This window comes from Pantherophis guttatus, chromosome 6, assembly GCF_059756535.1.
Source record: "Pantherophis guttatus breed Tessera chromosome 6, ASM5975653v1, whole genome shotgun sequence".
NCBI lineage: Eukaryota > Metazoa > Chordata > Lepidosauria > Squamata > Colubridae > Pantherophis > Pantherophis guttatus.
In genome coordinates, this window is record NC_142068.1 from 32171595 (window position 1) to 32187986 (window position 16392).

Below are 16392 nucleotides of genomic sequence, written 5' to 3' on the forward strand. Positions count from 1 at the left end.
CAAAGCAGAGTCATTTTATGGTCTTGATTTCCACGGGTTTGGCTTTTAAGCCACGTACTTTATTAAAGGTTGTATTCATGCATGACGTCTTTTGATGTTGGAGGTAGAACATGCATTGTGTTGCCAAGAAGGAAATGTTATTATATGATCTAAGCTCATGGTTATTACTGGAAATTCTGTTTTATAAAACATACAGCAGGTCTTCATTGCTAAAAGTAGAAAAACTACAGCATGTTCATCCATGAAAGTACTGCAGGGTCTTAGATGTGTCATTACAATCTTACATCTGCTCTGTATGTTGTTGGATTCAGTCACAGTGAACTGATTATGGATTTGAGACTAAAACTGCTTTTCCTAATAGTTCTGTCACGATTTGAATTTTCAAGCTTTCTGAAACATCCACTGATGTTGAGAAACTAGTAATTAAGTGGCAAGAATGGGAATCCAGCTGCAACATAGCTTCGGGAAGAAAACAAGTTTCAAAATATTGGCAGTTCTCCACAGGGCATTAAAAAAACCTACACTTTCAAATGAAAATAGAATAAATACACCCTGTTTTAGAAGATGCAATCATATCTTGATCCCAACAGAAATTATAGGGGGGGAAAAAGGTCCATTGGCTTAGTGGAGCCGAGGGGCATCTGCAAATGATGAAATTTGTTATGTGATGTCATGATACACTTACCTGTGACATCTCAATGCAAGTAGAAAAGGGATGGAATTTGCATCAGGACTGTAATTATTGACATTTGTTCCCCTCACAGACCCTATGAAGGATTTCTTACAATGTGTCTTTTTACACTATGGTTAGGCAGCATTCATATTGCAATAGGAATAGCATATATTGTATTTAACAGATTTATAAAGGAACACTGAAGAATTACACTGTACATTTAAACAATAGTATTATAATAAATGAACATATTTTGTGCTAATATGAACGACATTTGGCCTCTTGCTTGATTTTTGTGTTTCTCATCTTCATGGCAAAATAGTTTGCTCTGGCCAGCTTCCTAGGGTTGAGTGGGAATGACCTGTCCATGGTCACCCAGTTGACCTCACGCTTAAGGCAGAACTAGAGCTCAGAGTCTCCTAGCCTGAATCAAACTGGCTGTCTCTTTTAATAAAACACACATTTTGCCTACTGTAAATGAAAACACCTTCTAGTGGCTTGGCCCTATGCATATTTATTTGGAAATAAAATCCCTTAGATCATTGAGACATTTTCTCTCCCCGATCTAAGCAAAGTTTCAATTTCCCAATCCTACACATAGGACAAAACATCCAAAGTCTTGTTTATGTTTATATTGGAGAAACTAAAGCATTCGAAAAAGCTATGGAAAGAGACCACGTTTTGGGGGGAATGTTTTGAGATTATTATTTTTTTTTCCCAGAGAAAGAGTCCAAAATGAAAAGTTTGGGTATTGCACCCTCCTCTGTTTTTATTGATCTGCATCTACGTCCAGTTTTCTCTAAGACAGCAATCGCAGTGGTTTTTCTCCTTTTCATTTCGTCTACACAGCCACCTCCTGAAGATCAGGCGGAGAAATCACCATTGGTGCTAGGAAGAACCCAACTAGCTTGACCGAACCGTTTGGAACTTTGCTGCCCCAAACGGGCTCGTGATTCTTGGCCCTCCTCAATAGTAGAGTCAGTCACACACACGCACACACCACACACACACACACACACACACACAGGCTTTTTTCTCCTCTCTTATGGTACCAGCAACGAAAGACGTTCGAAAGGTTCCTCCTCCAGGTTGGGCGGGGGGGGGGGGAGAGGAGGAGGAAGAGGAGGAGGAGGAGAAGCGGCGAAGGGCAGGGCTGGCAGAAGGAGGTGTACTAAAGCTGGCGAAGGTGCGATGCCAGGAGACTTCGCGGCGCCCCAGCTTGCCTCCCTTTCCCTTTCTTTCTTCCGTCCTTCCTCCCAGCCCTCATTCGCCGCAGAAAATGACGACGGCCGCGGATCCGAGCCTCAAGGTCTCTCTGAGGTAAGGTCTGAGGGCTTTACTTGTCTCCCCCCCCCGCCGCCGCGGTCCTTCGTTTTGTGGGGATTCTCCTTTCTCCCGACCGAAGGGCTCCGTGGACAGGGCTCCAGGCTCCAAGACAGCTGAGCGCTCCTCCCGCGAGAAGCTTGGGGGAGCTAGGAAGCAGCATTCGGCTAAAAAAGCCTGCCCCCCTCCCCCAACTCAAGGGCTGAAGAGCCTCGCGTGTCCCGTCCCGCCCCGTCCTTTGAATCAGAGAAGCGGTTTGTCCCGAGCTGCCTGACTACTAGCAAAGAAGGCGGCTTACTTCACGCGGGACAGCCGCGCGAGCTGGGTTGAGTGTCTTGGGTCCATCGCTGGAGGAAATGTCTATGGAGATTCAGGTCACGGTTGTCTCAAATGTGTTTTTTTCCCCCTCCAAGAGGCAACTGGACTTTCTGGTTTTTCTCTGAAGACGTTTGGCTTCTCAGTTGAACAGTAACAGAGTTGGAAGGGACCTTGGAGGTCATCTAGTCCAATCCTCGGTTCACCCAGGAGACCTGTACTAGGGATTCGAACCGCCGACCTTTCTGAGCGACAAGCTCAGTGTCTTAGCCACTGAGCCACCTAAGTCAGATGGTATTAGATCCTTCCATTCCCCACCCTCCAGTCAGAGCTGAAGAAGCTTCTTGGTTGACAAGAGAAACGTCTTCAAGAAGAAGAAAAACAAGAAAGTCCAGTTGCCTCTTCGGGGTGGGGTGGGGGGGGGGGAAGCACCTTTGAGATATAGCTGGAGTAAGCTTAAGTTGGATGGGGGAGGGGAGGGAGAACCGATCATCTATTTAGAGGATCCAACCTTTTTTTCTTCGTCCCTCGTCCCAGCAAATTGAGGACGGTCCTAGCCGAGGTTAAACTATAGAACCGGATTCTTAGAATCGGATTCTTTTTCCCTCTAGACTAGAAAAAGTGTCGGCTTCCCACGCGACACCGAATGAACTGCTTCCCATCATAAACGGTGTCCGTGAATAACCGGCCACGTTGGCTTAAAAGAAAGGGCAGATGGAAAGCAACGAAGGGAGGAAGGTTGGCTTTTCACGGGACTGGAGGGAACGGGGCTCTGGGCTGCAGGGCAGGTGGGAATGGAGAAGGGCGGATCGGCTAAGTAAAGCAAAGCTACAGGATGATGGTATAGAGGTCGTGCAAGGTGCGGCCATGGGGCAGCCCCGACCCATTAAAATTGCAGTTCGAAAAAGGATTCTTGTTTTCCCAAAGTGCCATCGGATTATATAGTAAGGGCTTTATGGTAAAAAATAAATAAATTCCAGCATTCCAGCAAGGTTGTATTTGGAAATGGCCTTGCCTTTTCCCGGGGCAATATAATTTCGGAATATTCTAATGAGAGAGAATGCTGTGTAACAATACACACACACACACACACACACACACACACACACACACACACACACACACACACACGTACACACGTATCTACTGTAAATGTAAACAGGCAGGAGGGAGAATGTGTTTCTTTCTTTTTTTTTCTTTAACATGGCTTGTCACATTTTCTTATGGGTTGCAAGTCTAACATAAAATACAAGGCAGTGGAAATTCAGTACTTGGAATTTCCAGAATGTACTTGCTTTATCATGACCAACATTTTCATTATACGTATATGTGTATAAGAAAGATACATAGTGTCTGTTTTAATATAAATCATTGTATTTGTTTAAATCCAGTTGTATTAAGTTTGCAGTAACAGAAGCCATTGCAGAAATTTGTTTTCCCCCCATGCCCAAAGATTATTTGGAATTTCATATGCCCCATGAAAAATGAAGGAAGTAGATTAAATGCTTAAAATCATCATTATAAAATATGTTATTAAAAAAAGAAATCATGAACCATTACATTCCTTGTGTTTAATGTTATCATTTCCATATGCTTTTGTTACATGCTACAGGCATGTATATTTTATGGCTGCATTACATCCATTGCTCTCTGACCCAAATATCATAGATTGCTCCAAGAAGCAATAAGTTTATGATCTGTTCCTTTAGCTAATGAGTTTTCACTTTATTCCCTTGAGCAGATGCAGTTCATCAAGTAAATATTAAAAAATCATTATAGAAGGTTAATGGTGTCTTAGTGGAATAGTTAAAAATAAACATCCAGACATCTTCGAGCTAGTTCAGTTATTCTTAATGGACAGCATCTGTCTCATTCATACATCTCATAAGCCAGTAAATAGAGTGCAAGCATAGCCGTCTTTAACCATCTATGTGCTAAAGAACACACATCATGTTTGAACAGCAGAGGGTGCAAAATTGAGCCCTTTTCTCTTACTAGAAAAAACTAACTAGGGAAAACATTAAATCTGTTTATTATATACTTTTCAGTGTGATTTCCTTTTGGGTCTTGATAAAATAAAAAAGCACAACAAAGCAATTAGCAGATTGTAGTAATGCATAATCATTCCGATTTCCTTTAATATTTAAATGCAGTTCATTAAAGAAGATTAAAATTAGCTTTAGCGTCAATGTTCATAAAGACATAGAACTGATAAATCGTGAAGTGCCCAGGAGAATCATGCAAAAGCTGTGCTTCCTGGTTTGAGAGATGCTATTCATTTCTTTTATGGTTATAATATAAATTCTTATTCCAGTCTGAAATATTTTGCAGAGGCAGACAAACTGGTGCCTTCCAGATATTTTGAACTTCAGCTATCATCAGTCAGTCACTGTAGATATTTGCCTGTTTTGTTCCTATTTGTACTTATTGTAATGTATATAACTATCTTGTTCCTCATACTTTTAGCATGTGTAATGTGCATAAAAATAAAATGAGATGTAACATTTCTCAATAACAATGCTTAAGATTATCTTCTAAACCTGCCAACTAAAGATCAAGTCCCCAAGAATATAACCTTCCTTTATACTTTCAGTAACTACAAGCATGAAAACCTGACACGTCTTCTGATTTTTCCTTCTACTTCACTTCATCTCCACAGAGATGAAGACAACTGTTCTTATTTGAATGTAGCTGCAATAATTCATTCTATTAGAAAACTTGATTGTCTGTGGTTTCCAAAAGAAGTATAACCATATTTGACCAAAGTTTAGTTCCTCTTTGCTCATTTTTTTTCCACCAAGCCAGGAAGGTCAAGGATGGAACAGGCAAAACAGATCCTGTCTGTTCTTAGAATTACTGAATGACCGAATTGTACTTTAGAAAATATGCTCTTAAGATCTTTAGGACTCTCTGCAAGATGTACTTCTTGAAAATAGGAACATTTTATGTGGCCATGTGTCTCCGTTTCTAGGAAAGAATTGGAGATTGCTCATTTCAAGGCACTGATAGCTTGGCCAGTGGAGTTTAATAAGTAATGACAAAATGAAATTGAGATGGATCAGGCTTGTAATATTTTTCAGTTCCTTAGATGTAGCTTCTGATTAAAGTATTTTCATTCTCCTGCTTGTTCCAAATGCAAATGAACTATGCTTACTTATTTATTTCTATTATGAAAGAAAGGCTAGCTATTTCCTCCTTTTATGGCAAATATGTCCATACAACATAAACCATAGAAAAGAAAATAATGCATTTTGCTTAAATGCATTTCTAATGAGCTGCCAAGAAATCTTTATTATGGGATGACTAGTAAAGGTAAACAGAATTAAGTGCAAAATAATCTATTATTATCAGTGAGACTTCAACCATGCTTTTGCTTGGACCTTATATAATGAAGAGTAAAACATACCTCTTGCATGTGAAAACCCTCCCATCAATTGGTAGGTGTGACTTTCCAACACATACAATTTTATATAGTAAACCTAGAACACAAAATTGATTCCTGGGACCAATCTATATGACCATTTTAACTCATCATTCACAAGGATTACAATTCACTTTGCAACTTGTGCTATACTATTGCTCCAACATTCTGCTACGTCCCATTGGCATGATTGAAGTAACATATGCTTAAAACTAGTGATATTATTGGTGGGAATATTTTTAAAGCCTTACTGCCTGAGTGAGAAGCTGTCCACAGCTGTCCAAGTGCTTCCTTAAAGTGAGTCCAAGAATTATATGCTCTGTTGCTTTATATAATTTTTTTTAATTTTATTTTATATCCAATTTATATACTGCCCTTCTCCCTGAGGACTCAGGGCAGTGTACAGTCGAATAAAAACATAAATTACAAACATTAAAATAGTATTAAAAGAATATATATAAATTTGCCCCGTAATTTAAGAACAATAACAAAACCATTTAAAACATTTAAAAAATTAAGAAAAAAAGTTAAGCCAGCCTGGCTTGCTGAAAAAAGAAGGTTTTAAGGGCACAGCAGAAGGCACCGAGGTCTTGGATTCTCCTTATCTCTGGGGGCAGTTGGCCCTCCCCCTGGGGGTCACCAGCCTACATTGTTTGGCTGATGGTACCCCGAGGAGGCCCTCTCTGTGGGAGCGCACAGGTCGATGGGAGGCCGTCGGTAGCAGCAGGTGGTCTCGAAGATATCTAGGTCCTATGCCATGGAGCGCTTTAAAGGTGATAACCAACACCTTGAAGCACACCCGGAAGACCACTGGGCAGCTCACACAGGAGAGGTGTTGTATGGGAGCGCCATGCAGCTCCCGTAACTATCTGCGCGGCCACATTCTGGATCAGTTGGAGCCTCCGGGTGCCCCTCAACGGGAGCCCCATGTAGAGAGCATTGCAGTAGTCCAGACGAGAGGTGATGAGGGCATGAGTGACTGTGCGCAGGGCATCCCGATCAAGAAAGGGCCGCAACTGGCGTATCAGGCGGACCTGACAAAAAGTCCCCCTGGCCACAGCTGTCAGATGTTCCTCCAAGGACAGCTGTATATCCAGAAGGACACCCAGATTGTGGGCCCTGTCCGAGGGGGCCAAAGACTCGCCCCCAATAGTCAGAGATGGAGTCATCTGACTATATCGGGATGCCGGGAACCACAGCCACTCAGTCTTGGAAGGGTTGAGTTTGAGCCGGTTTCTCCCCATCCAGATCTGCACAGCCTCCAGGCACCGGAACATTACTTCAAGGGCATCATTGGGGTGGCCAGGGGTGGAGATGTACAGCTGGGTGTCATCAGTGTACTGGTGGTACTTCACCCCAAAACCACGGATAATCTCTCTCAGCGGCTTCACATAAATGTTGAACAGAAGGGGCGAGAGAACCAACCCCTGAGGCACTCCACATATGAGAGGCCTCGAGGTCGACCTCTGTCCTCCTGCCAACACGAACTGCGACCGGTCGGAGAGAAAGGAGGAGAACCACCGTAGCACGGTGTCCCCCATCCCCAACTCTTCCAACCGGTGCAGCATGATACCATGGTTGATGGTATCAAAAGCCGCTGAGAGGTCTAACAGGGCCAGAACAGAGGAGCAACCTCTGTCCCGAGCCCTCCAGAGATCATCTACCAACGCGACCAATGCTGTTTCCGTGCTGTGCCCGGGCCTGAAACCCGACTGTAAGAGTCTGACCCTTTATGTCAGTATATCAGTATATAAATCACTAATAGTTACTGCTTCCCTGAATAATGCTATCTCGATGCTATTTTTAAGCTGCTACAGAAATGTTTAGTAGTGGTACGAGTAAAAAATTACCTATTTAATATAATCTATAATAGAGAGCTGTAGCTACTGCTTTCAGGTGTACTTTTAAGGAGGTAAATAGATTCTATATAATCTTCATGTATTTTAAGATGCAGAATATATACTTTGCTGCAATTTGAGCAAATATAATAAGCTGCCAAATTTCAATACCATGACTGATTAGCTTCACACCTGGCATAGCGATATACTTTGATCATCAGACACTTTAGTCCTTTTCCAAGGCCTGGCTCTCAGGTGTGGCAAATTGGCAGATGTGGCAGATTTGGCAGAAGGTGCTCAAATGTGTCTTTCCATTAGAATGAAGCCACATTCACACAGAAGATTAAACAGGAGTCAAATTCTATGGTCCTGGATTTAAGCTTTTCCTCCTTTTTGATTCAATGAATACTTGGGTTTCTTTTGATGGCCTTGGAAGGCAATTGATTTCTGTTGTCACAACAATTCCTTTTAGCCTGAGAAATGCTGATTCCTGCCTTGCCAGCTTATTTCAGTTGCTGAAAATTGGCAACCACTATGCATCCTGAAAATCATCAAATAAATCCTAAGTAAATTTAATGCAATTAAACTCCCCTAAAGATTGTCCACTTCAGCATGAATGCATCTCTTATTTTTTTAAAATAGTAGAAAGTTGTTAGCATTCTTGCATTAAAAAGAGCCTTGGTAGTACAGTTGTCTAAAGCACCCTGTTATTAAGACCAGCTGCCTGCAATTACTGCAGGTTCGAATCTCGCCAGGCTCAAGGTTGACTCAGCCTTCCATCCTTTCTAAGGTAGGTAAATTGAGGACCCAGTTGTGGGGGCAATAAGCTGACTTTGTATAAATATACAAAAGGATGAGGGCTATTGCTTAGCGCATTGTAAGCCGCCCTGAGTCTCTGGAGAAGGGCGGCATATAAATCAATTTTTTTAAAAAAATGTCACAATTGCACTGGTACAGTGAAATTAGTGGCATTTTTCATATTTGGAAACTCGGTAGCATAGTATAGATGCAACAGTGCAATTTCTATGATATCACTGAATTATGTGCAAACGTTGCTAGAATCACATGTGGGCCAGGATTGCGAAATGTAGAAATATTATCGGATTCATTGTTAGTGTAAGCAAAACCAAATATTAAATGTCATAATCAGTTAAAACACTCAATGCTAACTTCTTTGCACAAGAGAAATCCAGAATCAATGGGTTTTTTATTCATAGTACACACATGTTGTTCTTAAGTGCCTCTTGAGTGATACTTAACTAGAGTACATGAAGTTAATCAACAGATTTATAACTGCCCAACATGATACAAAGGACTAGCATTTCCCTACGAGGTTAACTGTCATCAAAAAATATTAAATTGTTAAAGTATTATTACTTAAAAGTCAATTAACCATGACATCGTGTTGTTACTTTGAGTAAATGGGTACTTTTGCAGAACACCTAATCAGATATGATTATTTTGATTGTTAATCCCTTCACCACAATGTTAACAATAAGAACAAATTTTGTTAAAATTAATGAATTTCAGGAGACTACAAGGGACTAGAAGAGGTAAATCAAAGCACATTTTTTATAGACAATAGATGTTAAACACGAGCTGCTTCCGTCTCTGCTTATATCTGAAACCTAGGCAAGAAATTATTAGATGCAAAACTGAGAGTATAAGACGAGCTCTTCTGGATAAATTATTGGTCAAGTGTAGATCTATGGAAATTCGTAACCTGGATCTGAGTACAAGATAAGACTTAAGAAATGAGTCTCAAGGCAGCTACTGAAAAAGTTCATTGAGTTGAGGTTTGAAAGAGTTGTTTTATAGGGGAAGGAACTATAAAATATAATAGAACTTTGAGTATCCCTCTTATTATTTTTCATAATTGACATGACTCCATAATAGACATGACTCCAAAATCCAAGAACATTGTTGGAATAAGTCATGTCAATTATGAAAAATAATATTCACTGCATATTCAATGCAGCTAAAGGACCAAGTAGAAACATCAGCACCCATCTGGATATATTAGAGACTTGCAGAATCTTGACCGCTTCACTGAGTTTAGCCTTAGCATTATACCCTTTCCAAAAGTTCAGCAACCTATAGAACTGGGACTTTGTCTCTGGTCTGATTTGGGCATGTTGCTGACTTGGGACTGTCCTTCCTGATTGAACTAGCAGTTATACCTCAGCACTCTTAAGTGTAATATTATAATAATCTGAGCTGAATGGCTGGGAAAGAAGTTCTAGTCCTAGCATTTTGTGTAGGTCCTAGATCCTAGAATATGACTAGTTGGATTACACATTTTGCTTAATTTCTTTTGCATGTATATATTTTTCTTATGAATAGTGTTTTCCTTTTAGAACTAGAAAACCAGCATGGCTCACTCAAGTCAACTGATTTTTCTTTCTTCTTTAGCCCCTTATGATCTCTAGAAACTCAGAATAATCAGATAATTAGATTTAGATGAGTTTTACTGAAAATATAGTTGAGATTTTCTCCCAGAGCCCCATCTTAGTTTCCTTCTGGTCATTCATTTAGGTATGATTCTCATTTGTTTCTAAGTGGGGATACAACTCTTCCACTGAATTCAGTCTCTATAAACTTTTCCTAAATCCTCCTCCCCTTAGTTTTCTTATTTTTCAAAGATTCACCCATTTTTCCAAACTAACTAGGCCCACAGTACCTTTCTATTTGACTAAGTCTAGAAGTGACCAGAATAGAATTACTTCTGTTCATCAGAGTTGAAAATAGACATGGAAAAACAAGCAAAATCATCCAAAAGTTCTCTGAATTTAGGAGTTGAATTGATATGGTAAGGCACACCAACACACATAGTAACAAATTCAAAGATGAAACAAACATGGAAGGAGTATATTAAAATCACGTACAGTGTGGATGCCAACATAGAAAATATTCCATATTTGCAAGAGCTGCTACTGGTAGAAGATGAAGTTACTACAGGATCAATATTCCAGTCTTTGCCAAACAGAAGGCTACAGAATTTGACAGAATATCTATAGAAATATGGTAGGCAATTTAGGAAGAATGAGTAATTGTTTTATCTAATCTATGCCAGAAAATTTGGGGAACCACACTGGAACTCACAGATTGGAAGAGGGCAATCTACATTCCAATACCAAAGAAAAGACACTTAATAGAATATAATGCAAACTATTACACAATATCCTTAATTTCACATGTTGGTAAATCATGTATGGGATCATCCAAGACATATTGGAACCTACTTGAAGATATCAGATCTCAAGATGGTTTTGAGAAAGAAGAAACATTGCTGATATGTGCTGGAGAGCTAAGAAAACCAAAGAGTAGCAAACATAAGTTAGTATCTGCATCATGAATTAAAGAAAGGCACCATGTCAAGCTATGGAATGTTCTTAGGAAAATCCCGGAACATCTCATTGTCTTATTTCAAATCTGTATAGGAAACCACAATCTGCATGAAACATGGCAAAACCGACTGGCTCCAAACTGGCAAAAAAGTGAGTCAAGATTGTATATTTTATTCATTCAACTCGTATGCTTAATATATAGTTGCAGTAGCTGAATTGAAAGAAGATGGGCATGATTTTAAAGTTTGAGGAAGAAATATAAATAACCTGCATCAAGATGATGATGATGATGATAATCTCATAGGTGAAAATGTATTTTCATTCTTCTAATGAAAGTCAAGGAGCATGGTGAAAAACTGGATCTAAGATGAAATATACAGAAGACCAAATTCATAACAATATGTACAGTAACAAGCTGAAGAATTGACAATGAAGATATTGCATGGTGGATAGACTAAAGCACAGATCCACTTGAAACATAACCCTTTAAAAGATTTAACATGTAATATATTTTACCTACTGCTTTTTCTTTTTATTCACCTCTTTTGAGTCTATAAGCCTTACATTAATATTTAAATCTCCCAATTTTAAGATATTATAAGTAATTTAATTTAATTAATCTAATTTAATTAATCATATTTCTATGCCGCCCAACTCCCAAGGGACTCTGGGTGGCTTTCTTCCTTAGGATTTCCTGAGCTCCACTCAGAAGAGTTCCACTTTTTTTGATCAGAGAACAAACAGATACAAAAATGAACATTTCTCATTTTTAAACCTCATGCATAAATGCATTATTGCTCTTTCTTTCTTGTTCTTTTTTTAAATAGAAGAATTTATGGAAATTAAATATTTATATTCTATATCTTTCCTCTGTAATTCTTCATCTTCAAATATTTAAATACATTATTCTAAAAATGATCATAATAAACTATAACAATCTTAATATATTTTGCTTTCAGAGGTCTAAGCAGTAATATTTGTTCCATAGCTCAACCTTTCAGTGCAACTGCCTAGTACTGTTCACTTCTTATATCTCTTCCCTATTCTCATTACTCATTCCATCATCATTAAAAAGACACAACAAAGAATGTTCTTTCTGCATCAACTCAAGAAGTTCAGACTGAGCTGATACAGTTTTGCAGAGGAGTTATTGACTATGTCATTTATACTTTCATAACTGTCTGGTTTGGTATAGCAATCAAACAGGACAGGAACAGACTCCAATGAATAATTAGGACTGCAGAAAGAATGATTGCAACCAGCCTGTCTTCTATAGAAGATCTGTATATTGCATAGGTCAGAAGAAAGGTTGAGACTCCTTTCATCCTGGACATAAACTGTTTCAACTCTGCTGCTTGGTACACTGCTGTAGGACATTGCATGCAAAATTAGACACAGGGACAGGTTTTTACTGAACACCTAACTCTCACAGTACTGTCTAATGTCTATAGATATTTACCCATGTTGTATGGTGGTAGCATTACTATTATCCTTCTTATCTTTTTTACTACCCCCTCTTATTGTTTTATGATGATGATGATGAGTATTACTCTGTTGTTTTGCATGGGCACTGAGAGCTTCTGCACCGGAGACAAATTCCTTGAGTATCTAATCACACTTGGCCAAATAAAGTTATTCTATTCTATTCTATTCTATTCTATTCTGTTCTGTTCTGTTCTGTTCTGCTCTGCTCTGCTCTGCTCTGCTCTGCTCTGCTCTGCTCTGCTCTGCTCTGCTCTGCTCTGCTCTGCTCTATTCAATTCTCCAGTCCCTTTAATTTTTCCCTTTGTTATAAAAGCCAGGGCACTGAAAGCACTCATATAGGTTATGTCAATCTGACATCTAAATCCAAGTTGTTCTGTATCCCACTGAGTTGATTAAATTAGGTACAAGAAATAAGAGCCATCTCTTTGGGCATGCGAGCCATCACTCGTTGCTATTTCGGGTTCTGGCGTGCCAGCCAGCTGGTCTTCACATGCGCAGGAGTGCCGGAAACTGGAAGAGAAGCTACCCAGTGCACATACACGCACTGGAAAGATGATCTTCCGGTTTCTGGCACATGCATGCACGCCGGTCACCTGGTCTTCCAGTTTCTGGCATGCATGTGCACTTATATTTGCTGGGAGACTCATTTCTATTTTATTGCATCTTCCTGGAAAAAACTCTGCAAAAGGGCTGGATGGTTTCTAGTGCTAAAAAAGCCATTTATTTCCTCTGTAATTCTAATGTGATGCTAGTTACCTAAATCTGTTCAACATTTTTTTTTTACTTTTTCTTCTATTAGTTCAGCAATACATAATAAATTGATCTGGTAATTCGATCAATGGAAGCATCAGTGATTTGAGAAGGCTATAAAGTTCAACAATTGTTTGTGAGTGCGAGAAAAAGAGAGATGGAAGAGAAACAAATTCTTTTTCATGAAAACATAAAGTTCCGTAGCCAAAACTGGACTGGTTTGATATGGTTCAACTCAAACATTTTAGGGTTTGGGGATTGTCATGGCACCTGTGATGCAATGCACCTACTGTAGCTTGTCCAAACGTAACTGCAGATCTAGAGGAAACTATTTAGGTCAAAATATTGTTTCTCAACCTTAGTAACTTTAAGAGGTTGAAGGACTTGATGGCTGGCTGGGGAATTCTGGGAGTTGAAGTCCACATATAGTTGCCAAGGTTGAAAAACACTGGGTCAAAGACTAGAACTTCTCTGTAAAAGAGATGGTGGGTGATATTCAGTAGAAACTATGAGCTTTGCATGCAGGAAGATCCACGTTCACCTCCAGCTATATCTTGTCAGACATCAGGGCATGGAAAACATAACTGACAGGTTGAAGAGTCACTGCCGCGCAGAGTAGATAATAATGGACAAGTTGACAGATACACAGAGCAGCTTTTGCTGGCATATGGGAGATAATGGATTCCACAAAATTATTGTTTATATCTGTAGAATCTGGCAATAATATTCTGCCCATGCAGTTGAGCTATAGCATTTATCAGGTTTATCCCATGGCATTTATATTATATTATTATTATATTATTATTATATTATTATTATAAAGGATAAAGTAGTGAGATATGCCAGAGTCTAATTTTTATGGATTACTTGCATACTGCAACAAACCAATAATAAAACTCTATGCATTAATTTGTTTCTGGAGGAGAATATTAAAGCCCAAATGTGAAAACAACAGCTGTGGCTTTCAACTAAGCCAATAATGATAATGCAGTAATGTTTATTCTCAGGGATTGTCTGTTTCTTTCAACTCTTCCCTCTTTGAAGCCCCACATTTAAAAATCTTAGCTAATTAACCCTAACACTTTATAGCCCAGGCAGGGAGGATAAAAATTGAAAATACTAGGAACATTATGTATTGTACTGTTGCTATCTGCACTCCCAACCCCACTGTCAATTTCTATGCATAAAATTTAACAATAATTTGGAACAAAACTGCTACTAGTAGGAACAAAGTCTTATAGATTAGGAACACAGTGCAAATTAAGGCAAGTGTTCTATTGCTGTTGGTCTTATCTCAATTACATTTAGAAATGACCTCTGGCCATTTTAATTATAATAGAGAGATTGCAGAGAACTTAAATATATTATTTGCTTCTGTATTATGAAATATGTTAGCCAAATACCCACACCTGAAACTTATGGGTTTTTTCCCCCCAAATAGGGGTAGAGGGACTATGTCAATAGAATTAATAGCATATATATTTTAGTGCTTAAAATATTAATAAAATCACTGGATTAAAATAGCATCCATCCAAAAAAATTCATCTATACTAGAAGGTAAAATTGTTGATCATATGTGCAAGATGTATGCATACCAGTGTTTCTCAACCTTAGCCATTTTAAGTTTGTAGATATCTACATGCTAGCAGGTGAAATCTGGGAGTTGAAGTCTACATATTTAAAATGCCAAGGCTGAGAAATACTAATGTAAAGTTCACACTTACTGTTTGGGAAAATAAGTGTTATGATGGCTGTTTTGATAAAGGATTAAAATGTGGGTCCGGAACGTGATAGGTCCATTAGTAGGAAATTGATGGAAAGAAAACCTAAAGGAAAGAATGTATTAAGCAGATAGAAAAGCCAATCTTGCTGAGAAAAATAAGCATAATATTTGTGAAAGAAATTTTGATTCTTGATGTTCTTATATAGCTTCAACATACTGTACATACATCAAAATCAATTTGTTAGGGCATATCTGACCTAATTATGAAAACAGTATTTTTTTTTCAATAATGAAATAAATCTTCCTCTATATCTTACCCCAGAAAGCTGAATGTGCATTACCACAATCTGTGACTAACCTGACAATTGTAAATATTATTTGGATATGATGCAAACTGTAGTCCCAATATTTGACTTTGGGAAGTCATCTAAACATATTTGATGGGGGATCATCAAATATGTAGAATAAATGGGCATTAATTTAAAAAATCATATTTGTTAATTTTTCTGTGGTGTTCTTCAGCTTTCCTACCAGTCTGGGTATCAAGCATAACTAGAAGCAGAAGGCATTTCATAAGCCACAACTTCATAAGCTACACTACTACTTTCTCTATGACAAGCAGACATATAGACAGGGAATAGTTGTCATGATAATCCAGGAGCTTCCCTTATAGCATTTCTGAATATCATACTATTGCTTATAAAGTGAAATCTCTTATATTCAAAGGAATGGAATTAGAGATTAGCACCCTGTTTTATTTTATTTTATTTTTGTTTTGTTTTGTTTTTTTAATACTTTGCAGGGCTAGCTAAATTATAAAAACAGAAGAGATCTGATACAATGAAGTCTTATAATGCTAATCTGAAGGAGGTACCTTCTCTTCATTGTTCTTGGCAGATCCAACATTGATTTTGGAGATTCCAATATTCCAAAGGGAAATATTGACTTTATCTTTTTTCCTCTCATACTCTCCCCTATCATTGGTGTTAACACATATTACGTTTGAGTTCATACTGGATAAAGTCAATGTTCCATAGTGCTAGATCTATGCAGACTGATTCACATATGCAGGTCATTACTTGAGAGGTGTTACTGATAGCCTTTCAGAGAAATATCCAGATTCAAATGCAAGCTGTGCCATGACAGTATAAACAGAATCTATTTCAATGAATATTTGGAATATATAGTGTAAGGTCCCCGATGGAAGCATTGATATACCCGAACACTCTCGAAATAGGAAAAATGATGAGGTACCAAGACTTACTGGAATATATAGTGTAGGAACCATAAAATATATTTTGGGTGAAGCTGAAACAAAGGTGAAACTAGAGCCCAGAGTTGGGTGAATTATTCATTTTCTTACTGCGATCTTTTATTGGGTTGGGGGGTGGGAAGAGACTGATGTCTGATTTTTATTTTTGATTTTTTACCTCAAGCAGTAGATGTGGGAATAGAGAAAAATCTCTTCACATCCTGGTCTTTTGCACAAAGCCATATGAAATGAGTTTGATGGCTGC

General features: G+C 38.6%; 1 protein-coding gene across 8 annotated transcripts in view; it reads left to right on the plus strand.

Moving 5' to 3' along the window:
- Positions 1-1633: 1633 nt before the first annotated feature.
- The window catches only part of SPHKAP (SPHK1 interactor, AKAP domain containing), a 73818-nt gene continuing 59059 nt past the window's right edge, over positions 1634-16392 (plus strand). For 3 of the 8 annotated variants that reach the window (XM_034439348.2, XM_087872655.1, XM_087872656.1), the window contains exon 1: positions 2279-2370. Coding sequence is in view for 5 of the 8 variants with exons in the window: in XM_034439345.3 (XP_034295236.2) it covers positions 1719-1993 (275 nt within the window). In the remaining 3 variants the exon portion in view is untranslated. Of the gene's footprint in view, positions 1994-2278; positions 2371-11010; positions 11068-16392 lie in introns of those variants that run through there. The other 5 variants (XM_034439344.3, XM_034439350.3, XM_034439347.3 and 2 more) reach the window with 4 other exon arrangements.